General features: G+C 48.0%; 1 protein-coding gene across 1 annotated transcript; it reads right to left on the reverse strand.

Moving 5' to 3' along the window:
* Window positions 1–5,617: 5,617 nt before the first annotated feature.
* On the reverse strand, window positions 5,618–12,097 carry zgc:101569 (uncharacterized protein LOC449822 homolog). Its single transcript, XM_060045583.1, has 4 exons — window positions 11,880–12,097; window positions 11,167–11,343; window positions 7,281–7,378; window positions 5,618–6,258 (listed from the first exon to the last, which is right to left on the reverse strand). Exons 1-4 carry the CDS (start codon window positions 12,007–12,009, stop codon window positions 5,818–5,820), a joined length of 846 nt encoding a protein of 281 aa, XP_059901566.1. The 5' UTR covers window positions 12,010–12,097; the 3' UTR covers window positions 5,618–5,817.
* Between the last annotated feature and the right edge of the window lie 253 nt (window positions 12,098–12,350).

Here is a 12,350-nt window from a genome sequence, read left to right on the forward strand (position 1 = left end):
CTTCGAAAGGCACAGAGTAAAGAATGTTCTTATACTAACGACAATCGACAACGGAAAAAAACAGACGTGTAATTAACAAAAGGCTTAAACGACATAATGTTCTGTATAATCGTGTTTAAAACCAAAAACCAACGTCTGGATGTTTGGCTCTTTCGAAAACGGGAGCCCTTTCTGAGTAGGCAGACATGATTCTCCATCAAACGCCCCCCCCCCCCCCCCCCCCCCCCCCCCCCCCCCATCTCCATCTCCAGACCCACCCACCTCCCTCGCCACACGTCCTGCTCTGAACAGTTAGCCTGCATGTGGGTGAGATGGTGTGAAGGCAAACACAAAAAGATAAAACGGTGCAGAAGTGCACTTCTGTGGTGGTACCAGCTGCCCGCCCCCCCCCCCCCCCCCCCCACATCACATCAATGCCAAAAGCCCACCGCAATGGACTTCCATGGGGGCAACGCCATCACAGTTCTGATGTGGATGACAGCCCTCGGGTCGTGAATCAAAGACTTGATGGAGATGAGAGGAGGCCTGTTTCTGGTTCCCCACAGAACATCCTCACCGGGACTCTCTGGCGAAGGCCAGTGTTGGATTTCATGCCCAACAACCGCCGTCTAAATGCGTAGCAGTGTGTTAATCGTTGTGTTACTCGGGCGGTGTTGTGCGAGACCACACAGTGTGGGAATGGTGCGACTGTGAAGGGAGGACAATAGCCTGTTGTTGTGTTGACAATCGTACACTATGCTCTTTAAAACCCAAACGTGGAACAAAGCTCACACCAATACAGACACCTTCATTGAAAATTAAGTTATGATCTTTTTTGCTCAATATGTGATTTAAGGTAAATTGGGGTTTGGCATCTTGCTCAAGGATGCCTAAGGGATACTGATGGACAGGGGGGTTTGAATCCAGAGCTCTTTCGACCCTTAACACTGGACTATCCTAGCTAACAACCTGTTACATTGCAAGAATGTTTGGTGATGTCTGTTATTGTGCTCAGATGACAGCATTAAAACCTTGCTGAATGGGGATTCTGTTTTCTGTTAATCTGTGACCAAATGATCACAGGGTGTAGTTTCGCACTCTCGCAGAGAGCTTCAGTGAGGGCCAGCGGAGGATCATAAAGGTGGGTGTGGGTTCACACAAAGAATGTGAAGAAAGTGCACAGATATCGGTCAATGGGTCAGATCCAAAACTGGCTAGATCTCTCTCTCTCTCTCTCTCTCTCTCTCTCTCTCTCTCTCTCTCTCTCTCTCTCTCTCCTCTCTCTCTCTCTCTCTCTCTCTCTCTCGTCTCTCTCTCTCTCTCTCTCTCTCTCTCTCTCTCTCTCTCGCGCTCGCTCACCCTCTCTCTCTCGCGCTCGCCCTCTCTCTCTCGCTCGCCCTCTCTCTCTCTCTCGCCCTCTCTCTCTCGCCCTTTGTGTGTCGCCTCCTTGTTTGCACTCATCGCTGGCGACATCCCAACCACGGCCCACCTATCTGGTAGATCTCTTAAAAGGGTTGTCTCTTAAAAGCTGCTTAGTCGGCGGTCAAACTTCAAGTGAGAACACTTTGGGGGTTTGAGTGGTACAGAAGTCACCGCCCCTGAGAGTGCTTGGAGGACCGATACCTTCTTAAAAGGGTTCGACAAGAGGAAGGGAATTCGGAAAGAGCTGCAAAACATTGTCTTGTTGAGGTGCTCCACAAAAAGTCATTTTGTTATTAGCGAGTACAAAGAGTTGTAATTGTATGAGATATGCGATACATCCATTCTTAGCAGAGGATAAGCGGCCGAGCTGCAATGGGCTGAAATGAAACAACATCATTATGAAGCTTGATAGAATATCAAGCTTCATAATGTTGTTATCTCCTCTAAAACAGCCCAGCTCCTTTGTTCCGGAGCTGGCCTGCCATTCCACCATGACGACCTCCTCTTCTACATTCTCCTGCTATCAGTCATGGTTGGCCCATGGCCATTGTTTCATTCTGAGGGAAGATTGTGTATTAACTATGTAATCACTGCAGGTGTACTTGAACTCCCGGTTTAGTGCATGCTAATCTCCCGGATCTGGGCTTTGGATACAAGGTAGAGCTTTAATGCGGCTTCCTATGATGCAACTGCGATCAGGGGACAATCAATGGATCGTGGTTGTTCACAGAGCAAATCACAGAGCCATTCCTGTCCACTTATCGGGGACTACTGCGATATAAGGGTCTCCTCCCTTTTTTAATTTCCTCCTATAGGTGAGACGGCAGCGGGGGTGTGGGCGGAGGCGGGCGGGGGGGGGGGGCAGCGAAGGAAACCACAGGTTCAGTAGTAGCCAATCCCATGCCAGGAAGCTGTCAGTTGCTCGTGGTCGGGATGGGCCCACATCACAGGTCGGCCAAGTGGGAACACAGAGAGAGGTTTCAGCTCCGATGCAGAGACACTCGGGGTTCCCTCAGGCGGGTGCCTCGCGGGGCCCCAAAGAAAACGCTCACAGAGTTCGCCCCTTTCAAATAGAAAAAAAACTGCTCAGCCAGCCGGCTAAAACCCCCAAAGCAAGGCCTTTAAATAAACCCTGCCTCCCACCGCGCCACACTAAATCTGATGTAAAGGAAGTCGGAAAGAGGTGGGTTTTTGTTCAACCTCCGTAAAGCCTGTTTAACGTCGGTGAATGAAATCGGACAGGGAGGAAAACCCAAAACGTTGTCGGTTCCTCCTCTTTCCACTGGGCCCGGGTTTCCCTGAGTGCATTAAGCCGTCGGCCGCCCCTGGGACATCCACACACACGGTCCTCTCAGGATGTGTACTCACGGACCCCCCCCCCCCCCCACCAAGTCCCCCTCTCAGCTCGGTCCCCATCAGGGATGTAGTGCAAATCCACTGTGGGCCCCGGACCAGTTTGAACGGGCCCCGCATCAAATGGAAAAGGCTTGGATTGTGTCCGAATGCAAAGCCTTTATTAAAACAAATGTTTTGATTTCACTCAAGTAATTCCCTATTCTTCTTTGTGTTGCAGTCTGCAGGGTTTTACAGATGGCTGGGTTTTATGACTGTAGTTTCACATGATATCCGACACCGGTGACATTTACAGAACGACTAATGCGAAATTAACTGGAGAAATATTTTAACTACACTGTCAATGAACCGATTTTTTTAATGGGGATATTACAGTATTCAGGGGAAAATAAATGTGGTGCTCTGTAGTTTCAGCAACCCAATTCATTATTAGGCCTACATTAAGCAAAAAAAATATATATATATGCACTTCTTGAATATTAACAACAACGATAATGTAAGGGTCGGACATGGTTTAAAATATGCAGCATGCGGTATAATTGCTCGGTCACACTCGGATCCGATTTAGAAAGAACCACTGTGTTTCTATCGGGCTGCAGGAAACGACTGTTAAATGCATTGACAAACAGGCCGCAGAGGCTTGTCGCAATAAAATACAGAGGCTGGGGATTAGCAGCTGGGGTTGATGCAACACTTAACCGTTTCCAAACCCACACAGTTTCAGTGTGTCTCCCATCTTTAGTCGGTCTTTAGCTGAAGAAAAGAGTCTGAAATGGCCTTAGAAAAAACATGACTTTAAGGCAGGAAACGCGAGGACCAATAATATTCCACCCTGCCCCGTGGCATCACCTGTTGTCGTGTCCGACCGACTGACGCCCGCCACAATTCCCTCACTTTGCATGGCGCAGACTGACCTCTAAATATAACGTGCAGAAGCCAAGGGGAGCTGTAGTATCGCTGGCCGGGGGGGGGGGAAAGGGGGAGGCTAGGGGCAGGGCTGAGGGCTGGGGGGAGGGTTAGGGGCCAGGGGGAGGGCTGAGGGCTGAAGGAGGGGGGAGGGGGAGAGGGCTAGGCGGCGGTGGTGGCGTGGCGTCTGCCCGTGCCACCGCTATGAGAGGGCATTACGGAGAAAGACAGGCAGCCGGTTGGGCAAGCCAGACGACCCACAAGTACACACACACACAGACACACAGACAGACACACACACACACTTTGAGACGAACAGACAGACAAATGAGGAGCGCGAACACTCTCCTGTCAAATTACAGGCCCCGGATGATAAGCCCTATATGTTTACGCTTAGGATCTAGCACGACGCAAGTAAATTATAGTACAACCGTCGTATTTTTAAAACGCCATGCTCGTATTTTAAACCTCCAGCGGAATTGGAACAGCGGCGACAGCAATATGAGCGAGACAGAAAAGAGAGAGAGAGAGAGAGAGAGAGAGAGAGAGAGAGAGAGAGAGAGAGAGAGACGAGACGTTGCAGAGTGTCCCCTACGCCAGCCAATTGTAAATTGCACGCGGGCTTAGCTCAGCGTGTTTACAAGCGAAGATCCAAAATGAGACCCCATAATGGGCCCGTTTTGTACCACTGGGCAGCCATGTGGGCGCAAAGCTTCCAAAATGCATCGGCATGTTATAATGAGGAAATCTCATAGAGGGTTTGATACAGTGAGTGCAGCCGTAGAGGCTGTGAGAAAAAAGCGGGATTCAAACCACAATCGCGCTGGTTGCCGAGTCGGCCACAAGCCACCGATGTGTACCCAGACTGTCTTCAGCGGATGGAGAAGTGGGAGGTTTTAATAGAAACACAGTCTACCTTAATTATCTACAATCACACTGCTACAAATATAGTTTTCTGATGCTTCATTTAGCTGCCAGTTTGTCTGAAGTAAAAAATAAATAAACAATAATAAAAAAACAACCGTTTCTTTTGTACCTTGGAAAATACCTTACTTTGTTGTTCTTAATTGTTTCATTGACAACTTTTTCTCTCCCTCCTTCCTCTCAGGGTGAACCTTATTTGGTGGGTCCAGCAGGCCGCCTATTGGCCACTTCCTCTCTCGTCTTATCATGGCTGACCAGCACCGTCTGGTCGCCAGGGCAACAGGGTCACGGCCAGCAGGGGCGTTATCTCCCCGTGACTCCCTCCGTCCGAAGCACACAAAACAGGAGGAGGAGGGGGAGGGGGGGGGGGGGGGGTAGGAGGAGGAGGAGGAGAAGGAGGAGGAGGCTGGGTGGCTGATAAGAGAGGGGATAGGGGGAAGGGGAGAGAAAAATAGTAACCGTTTGGCTTGGCTTCCTGACAAGCAGGCGGAATGGGGGGGGGTGATGTACTGTGAGTTTGGGACTCAAGGAAACACACGGATACGTTCTTGAAGAAGGCTATGAATAGAACCCAGACGGCCACAATGAGAATAAAAAAGCGCACGAGAGAGAGAGAGAGAGAGAGAGAGAGAGAGAGTAAAAAGTGAGAGAGAAAAAAGAAAGTGCGTGACAGAGAAATAGGGAGAAAGGGATCATTCGAAAAAAAAGCCTCAAGCATTATTCAAGTGTGCGTGTGCGTGCGTGTGTGCGTGTATGCGTGCGTGCGTGCGTGCGTGCGCGTGTGCGTGCGTGTGTGCGTGCGTGTGTGCGTGCATGCGTGCGTGCGCGCGTGCATGATTTAGTTTATGTTCCACTGCTGTTTACACTTCATTTCCCCAGGAAATAGAACAAAAACATAACTGCTTTTAAATCCATCCTATTACATGTGACTTGTTATTGTGAAGCCCTGTGCACCAAAACACAGGATCATCCCAACCTAATTTAGGACAGAGTACAGCTGTCCGTGTAGTACGCTCTGCACAGCACTTTAAATAAGTACACTTTAAATAGGAGATTAGAAGAGGAAGAGTAGGCGTTTCAGGAAGCTGATGAAGTAGCCAGCGGTTCAATTACTGCCTCCCATGCCAGTGGTTGTGTGTTTGTGTGTTTGTGTGTGTGGTTGTGTGCATCCGCGAGTGCATCCGGCTGTGTATCCCTGTGTGTTTCCTTGTGTGTATATGTGCGTGCATGCTGCTACCTGCTTGCGTGTGTAGCACTTGTGGATCCACGCACGGACATGTGTGTGTGTTTGTGGTGTACGTGTTCGAGCACGCCGCTTTTAGAAGAAAAAGAAGCAGAAGAAGAGGAGGATGAGGAAGAGGAGGATGAGGAAGAGGAGGCAGGGGAGGAGCAGGAGTAGAAGGAGGAAGAGAAGGAGAAAGAGGAGCAGAGGAAGAAAGAGGAGGAGGCAGAGGAGGAGGATGAGGAGGACGACAACGACGACGAAGAGGAGGAGGAAGGACGAGGAGGAGGATTAAGAGGCAGCGTACCGAAGCGGCGACAGAAGACCCCCATGATGGCACTCTCCTCCACCACCCTCAGGTCGGCGAGCAGGGCCAGCTCAAGACCCCCCGCCACCGCGTAGCCGCTGACCGCCGCTATCAGGGGCTTGGAGAGCTGCAGGCGGGACGGGCCCTGGGACACACACACACACACACACACACACACACACGTCACAGACTCAAGGAGCAGGAGACACAAGACTCAAGTCAAGGAAATACTTTTCCAGACATTCGTATCTATGAATGCATTTAGAGATTTGTCTACAAATTAATAGACCTATGGTTTGTACATTTACAAATCTGATTATGCACACACGGAGGCTGAATACACGTTTGCACATTCCTGCACGCATTCACAGATCCCACTAGGTATTAAGAGATTTTTAGACCCATTTCATTATGCACACGCGGAATGAGATACAGTAGCACAACTCCCAATACACATTTGTTATTCGGTCTGCTACAATAGTTGCATCAGTCGATAGCCTGAGTCAGAAAAAAGCATCACCTCCAGTAGAAATGTTGCTGTTTTGCGTGAAAGCGGCTGTATAAATAAAGTTTGAGAACGGCCCTCTGATGCCTTGAGAAATAATAGTTCTTAAGACTTCGATATGTTGCTATTTTTTACGGCATATGTAAAAGTCCTGGTTCCTGTGTTTATTGTATTTATTTTAATCCTGTGAAGGTTATCATTATTTGTTGAGTTAATTGCATTACGGGTTGGCCGGGGGAGCAGAATGACACAAGTCCTCGCTGTGCGGAAGGAAACACAGTATATACTTTGACAGAGTTTGCTATTCTTTATCATGTCGACCGACAGCGTTTCCAGGCTACGGTCCAACTCTTTAAAACCTCCCTCCGCCTCCTCTTAACATACCCTAGCACACAGACCTTAACAAAGGCCACAGTGTAATTGTTTGTGAAACCTACTGTTCCGATACTATACCCGTTCTATGTTGACTAGTATTATGCGTGCCAAAGAACAAAGGAGGCTCTGCATGTGGATTAAAGACAAACACACACACAAACACACACGCACACACACATGCATGCATGCATTGCACAAATATACAGCCAGACACACACACACACACACACACACACACACACACACACACACACACACACACACTATGCACTACTAGAGACACTCACCATTGGACCGGGACTCTTGGTGACATCTTGCTCCAATTTGAGGGCAGCCGTGTGATTGGCCAGCTCCTTCAGATCGTAACCAGCGCAGAAATTCCCTCCTGGTGGAGACCACAAAATTACAAAGTATGACAGCTGGAAAGTCAGAGAGGAAGGGAAAATGACGAAGATGAAAAAAAACAAAACAAGTGGAGCCCGAGACTGAGGGCTACAATTTGACAGCGGCTTCGAAAGCAGCCGGGCCTGATTGGACGCATGACTGACTGGTTGGCTGGCTGGCACACAAATTATTATTTTTTTCTCACCAAAGTAACCCGAGCCCCAATATACAAACATAGCCCATGCACCCGACCCTCCTGTGCACGTGGAACCGAATGCATGCATACACACACACACACACAGGCGCACACGCACGCACACACAGGGACGCAATAGTAGGCAGACACAGTGACAGCACAATGTTCTCATTAATGGCCAGCGCGGTCGAATCAAAGTTCCGTTGAATTCATGTGGTGATTACAACATCGCCCAAGAGGCCTACATACGCTCTGAGAGAGAGAGAGAGAGAGAGAGAGAGAGAGAGAGAGAGAGAGAGAGAGAGAGAGAGAGAGAAAGAGAGAGAGAGAGAGAGAGAGGCGCTATGATGAAAGCCAATGAGTAGCAAGCAACACCCATGGGGCAAGAGACTGTTGATTACAGCTCTGGGTGGACACGGTGGGCTTACACACTAATGGTCTGTCGTGCTGTTTATGATGAGCGCATTGATGTGTCGTGCAGCGAGGAAATCCCTGAAACTATTTTATTAGATGTTTTATTTTCTATTTTCTGAGAGAAAACAGCTTTTTGGGTGGAATCACGTTAATAATGTTGGCGACAATCTGTTTAGTTATATACAAATTGCAATATTAAATGGATAAACAAATTCTGTCTATCCTGTGGAGGTAAGGATCAGTCACCATAGCTGCTTGTAGAATGTGGAAACAGTTATTTGCCTTTTTAATTTTGTTTGCTCTATTAAACCAGCTGATGTTTTTAACAAGATCTTTTTACGATTATTGAAATTTTTTGTCACCAGTCCGGTCACATTGATCCTCTGAATTGTAAACTTGAAAGCCTCTGTCTCTTGTCGTGTGGCTGAAGCTAGTCTAAATGGCACTGTGAATATTTACAAGGCAGACACAGTGCTGTCCAGCAAAACGAAACATAGAATTTAAAGTCTGAGACAGTTTGTTTAAAGTTTTCCGCGAAGAACCAGACACTATATTTCAGCAAAGAAAATGACCACTGCATTTCGTTCCAATCCAGTAAATGCATGCACATCCTCGTTAAAAACACAAAATAAATCACTGTTTAACTTTATGTCTAGGTTGTAAAGGATGTCTTTTTTACTCCCTAGACAGACAAACGTGGGAAGGGAATCTAAATTACACTAAAGCAGCATCATTATATAGTATATCTTTGGTGAACCATTGAGATGGGCCTATAAACCGACTTTCAACCATCTGAATCCCACATATTTTCATCCAAAAATATATGAGATCACAGATTTCAATCCTGGAAAAGTTTATTAGTTTTTTGTAATTCTCATCCCATCTTCGTTCTGGTTCAAGATCGAGGTGCACTCCGGGTGACCTTCACGGCCCACGCCACGCAGCCTCGAGTCGGGCGGGCATCCAGACGCCACCTGACCGCGAGAAACCCCGGTGAATCCCGACCCTCTGCAACACCTCCAAACATGTGCCAAAGTAGTCGCTACCTACCTGGGCGGCGTAATTACGGTTCATTTAAACAGGGACATTATTAAAATTAAAAGAACAACACAAGCTCTGAGGAGCACTTCAGAATATGATGATGTTGGCGCTTATTTGAACAAAATGTCTTCCTTATGTCTGGAAGGAGTAGCCCTCCTGGAGCGGTACCTCCCAGCTTGTCATCTCTAAGAAAAGAAACTTAGAGCGAAGGCTAATCGCTAGCGGGGTCGGCCGTTTAGTCACGGCAGAACTACAGGGGGGGGGGGGTGTTGAGATGGGGGGGGGGGGGGGGTGGAGGTACCTTCACATTTGAATGTGTGAATCTTGTGGCTCATATTACTGACACATGCCAATTGCTCTCTCTCTCTCTCTCTCTAATTCTAATGAGAATGAATGAGTATAATCTAATCTACTCCGTAGGAGAGGGGTCTGCAACCTTCACCATCAAAAGAGACATTTCTGGTCCCACCAGCAATTCAAAAATAATCTGGAGTCACAAAATGACTTGACTCCCAAGTAGTATATAGTGTCACACATGTATAACTAGAAGTTATACATGTGTGACACTATATATATATATATATATATATATATATATATATATATATATATATATATATATATATATATATATATATATATATATAAAACAATAGCCTATAGTTTGTGGCATTTATGAAATTTGTAGTTTACACTAACCATTATTTATTTCAATTGTTCTCAACGCTACTGGGAGCCACTGGATGCTGACCCCTGGTCTAGGTGTTACCACCATCAACACCAATGCTACCATCACCAGTACAAGCAGCAACAGCTCCAACAGCTGTTACCCTCACGACCAGTACAGTGGTGACTACATCCAGTACTCCGCTATGGACAATACCCAAGCATTCGGCTGATCTTATGCCACAAACAATCAAAACTGCAGTACTGAATAGGATTTCATAAATAACAAGTATTTCATGCATGTTTGATGTTTTGCATTTGATGTGACAGAGATCTATCACCACTCACCCACTGCGTAAACCCCAGCCCTCACCCACTGAGTAAACCCCAGCCCTCACCCTCTGAGTAAACCCCAGCCCTCACCCTTTGAGTAAACCCCAGCCCTCACCCTCTGAGTAAACCACACCCCTCACCCTCTGATTAAACCACACCCCTCTGAGTAAACCACACCCCTCTGAGTAAACCACACCCCTCTGAGTAAACCCCACCCCTCACCCTCTGAGTAAACCACACCCCTCACCCTCTGAGTAAACCACACCCCTCACCCTCTGAGTCAACCACACCCCTCACCCTCTAATGCTGCGTTATTCTCTGCAAAACGTATTCTCTGCAAAACGACTCGGATCTCGGATCTGACGCCACGCCCACACTTCAAGCGTTTTATTATTTCGCTTGGTCGTTGGAGGAAAACATGGACGCCACCCGGAAAGCTGAAGTCGCGGTAGCATTGGCAGAGGACCAGGCGCTCCAAAATAAGTAGGCTATAGGCCATAGGCAGAGATACGGACGCAGTAAGGTATTGCAGTAATACGAGTGATTGAAATTGCCATTTAAACCACCAAAGCGGTCCAAGCACAATGAAAACAGTTCATACTTCAAGTCACACCGGGCGCAGCCATCTTGAATTCTGTCTCGGAATTTTGCTCGGCCACCACTGAGTTCAACCGAGATGGCGAGTTCGCCGTCCGAGGAAAAGGGGCGTGTTTGTGCGTGTCGCTAGGCAACGTCCTCAGACCTCCGAGACGGATGGATATTAAAACGCAGCATGAGTAAACCCCACCCCTCACCCTCTGAGTAAACCACACCCCTCACCCTCTGATTAAACCACACCCCTCTGAGTAAACCACACCTACACTGAGTAAACCACACCCCTGAGTAAACCACACCCCTCTGCATAAACCACACACACACTAAGTAAACCACACCCCTCTGAGTAAACCACACCCCTCTGCATAAACCACACACACTCTAAGTAAACCACACCCCTCTGAGTAAACCACACCCCTCTGCATAAACCACACCCACAGTAAGTAAACCACACCCCACTGAATAAACCACACCCCTATGCATAAACCACACCCACAGTAAGTAAACCACACCCCTCTGAGTAAACCACACCCCTTTCCTCCGACCTTTGCCGTGGAGCACCGCCACACTGAGTTGGTCGTCGGAGTCGAAGGCCTTCAGCTCCTCAAGGAGTCTCCGGGCCGTCTCTCGGTCCACCGCGTTTCGCACCTGGGGGCGATTTATCGCCAGAGCAACCACTGACCCGTGTCGCTCCGAGACCACATTTTGCCGCGCAGAGGCCCCTAATGTCGGTGGTGGGAGAGAGAGAGAGAGAGAGAGAGAGAGAGAGAGAGCAGACAACAGGTTTTAAGTGATGGCCAGAATTTAAATGGACTAATGGAGAGAGCAATGGAGACGGTGTAGACATGTCTGACATGGACTAGAGTGGAGGGCTCTGGACTCACAATCCATGTGTGTGTGTCTGTGTGTGTGTGTGCATTTGTGTGCCCCCTTCACTATTGCTTGAATGGCACTAATGCCAGTTTCACCTGACACATAAAGCCCTTCATTAAGTAATCAATCTAGAAAGAGATCAATGTGAGGTTGAGGTCTTTCCAGATCTGTGAAAAACATGAGGCATAAATCATCCCTACAGTATAGTAATTACATTTCAACTGTTAACAGCACGTTTGTGTTAAACCTCGACTGCTTGTGCTCAAAAATCATGGAAGGATCTTGTTTTATACTGTCTGTTGTAGGAACCCAACTACCTTGGACGTATATGGTTCTACTGCCACCTGTAGTCGTTTTAATGTTACTGCACATTGTTATACTGTACCAGTAGAGGTGCTTTCTGTTTCGCATGAAGTGCTGTAGCTTGTATGTACCAAATATGTTTGTCCAACATTTGTTGTCTTAAAAGCAGCGTCTGTAAAAAGTCTCCAACGCCGAAAAACGACAAAAGCCATTACCTAATAATAACTGGATATAGAGCTGAAATAACTTTATAGTCGCTGGTAATGAGACGCGCCCGGGAGCAGAATAGAGTGGCGAAGTCACGCCTCTTCCGGTAGAGCTCATGGGACCTTATTGCCGCGTTTCCACTGCAGGGTGCGGAACGGATCGGATCGCAAAGGGGCGGTAGGGAGGGGGCAGTATAGCCCAGCTCAGTTCCGAGGTCGCGTTTCCACTGCCGACAGTACCCTTGGTGGTAGGCCGGATGTCAATCGCCGCGGCAGCTACGTAAACATCGTAAACAACGTCTTCCTCCGCAAGAATGCAGACGAACGTCTCCACCTCCTTGTTCGCC

This window comes from Gadus macrocephalus, chromosome 23, assembly GCF_031168955.1.
Source record: "Gadus macrocephalus chromosome 23, ASM3116895v1".
Lineage (NCBI taxonomy): Eukaryota > Metazoa > Chordata > Actinopteri > Gadiformes > Gadidae > Gadus > Gadus macrocephalus.

Coding starts and splice junctions, on each gene's coding strand:
- zgc:101569 (XM_060045583.1), bottom strand. CDS start 12,009: ATGGCTTTTGTCGTTTTTCGGCGTTGGAGACTTTTTACAGACGCTGCT. Junction 7,379..11,166: donor GGCGGTGCTCCACGGCAAAG/GTCGGAGGAAAG, acceptor GGTCTCCACCAG/GAGGGAATTTCTGCGCTGGT. Junction 6,259..7,280: donor CCAAGAGTCCCGGTCCAATG/GTGAGTGTCTCT, acceptor TGTGTGTCCCAG/GGCCCGTCCCGCCTGCAGCT.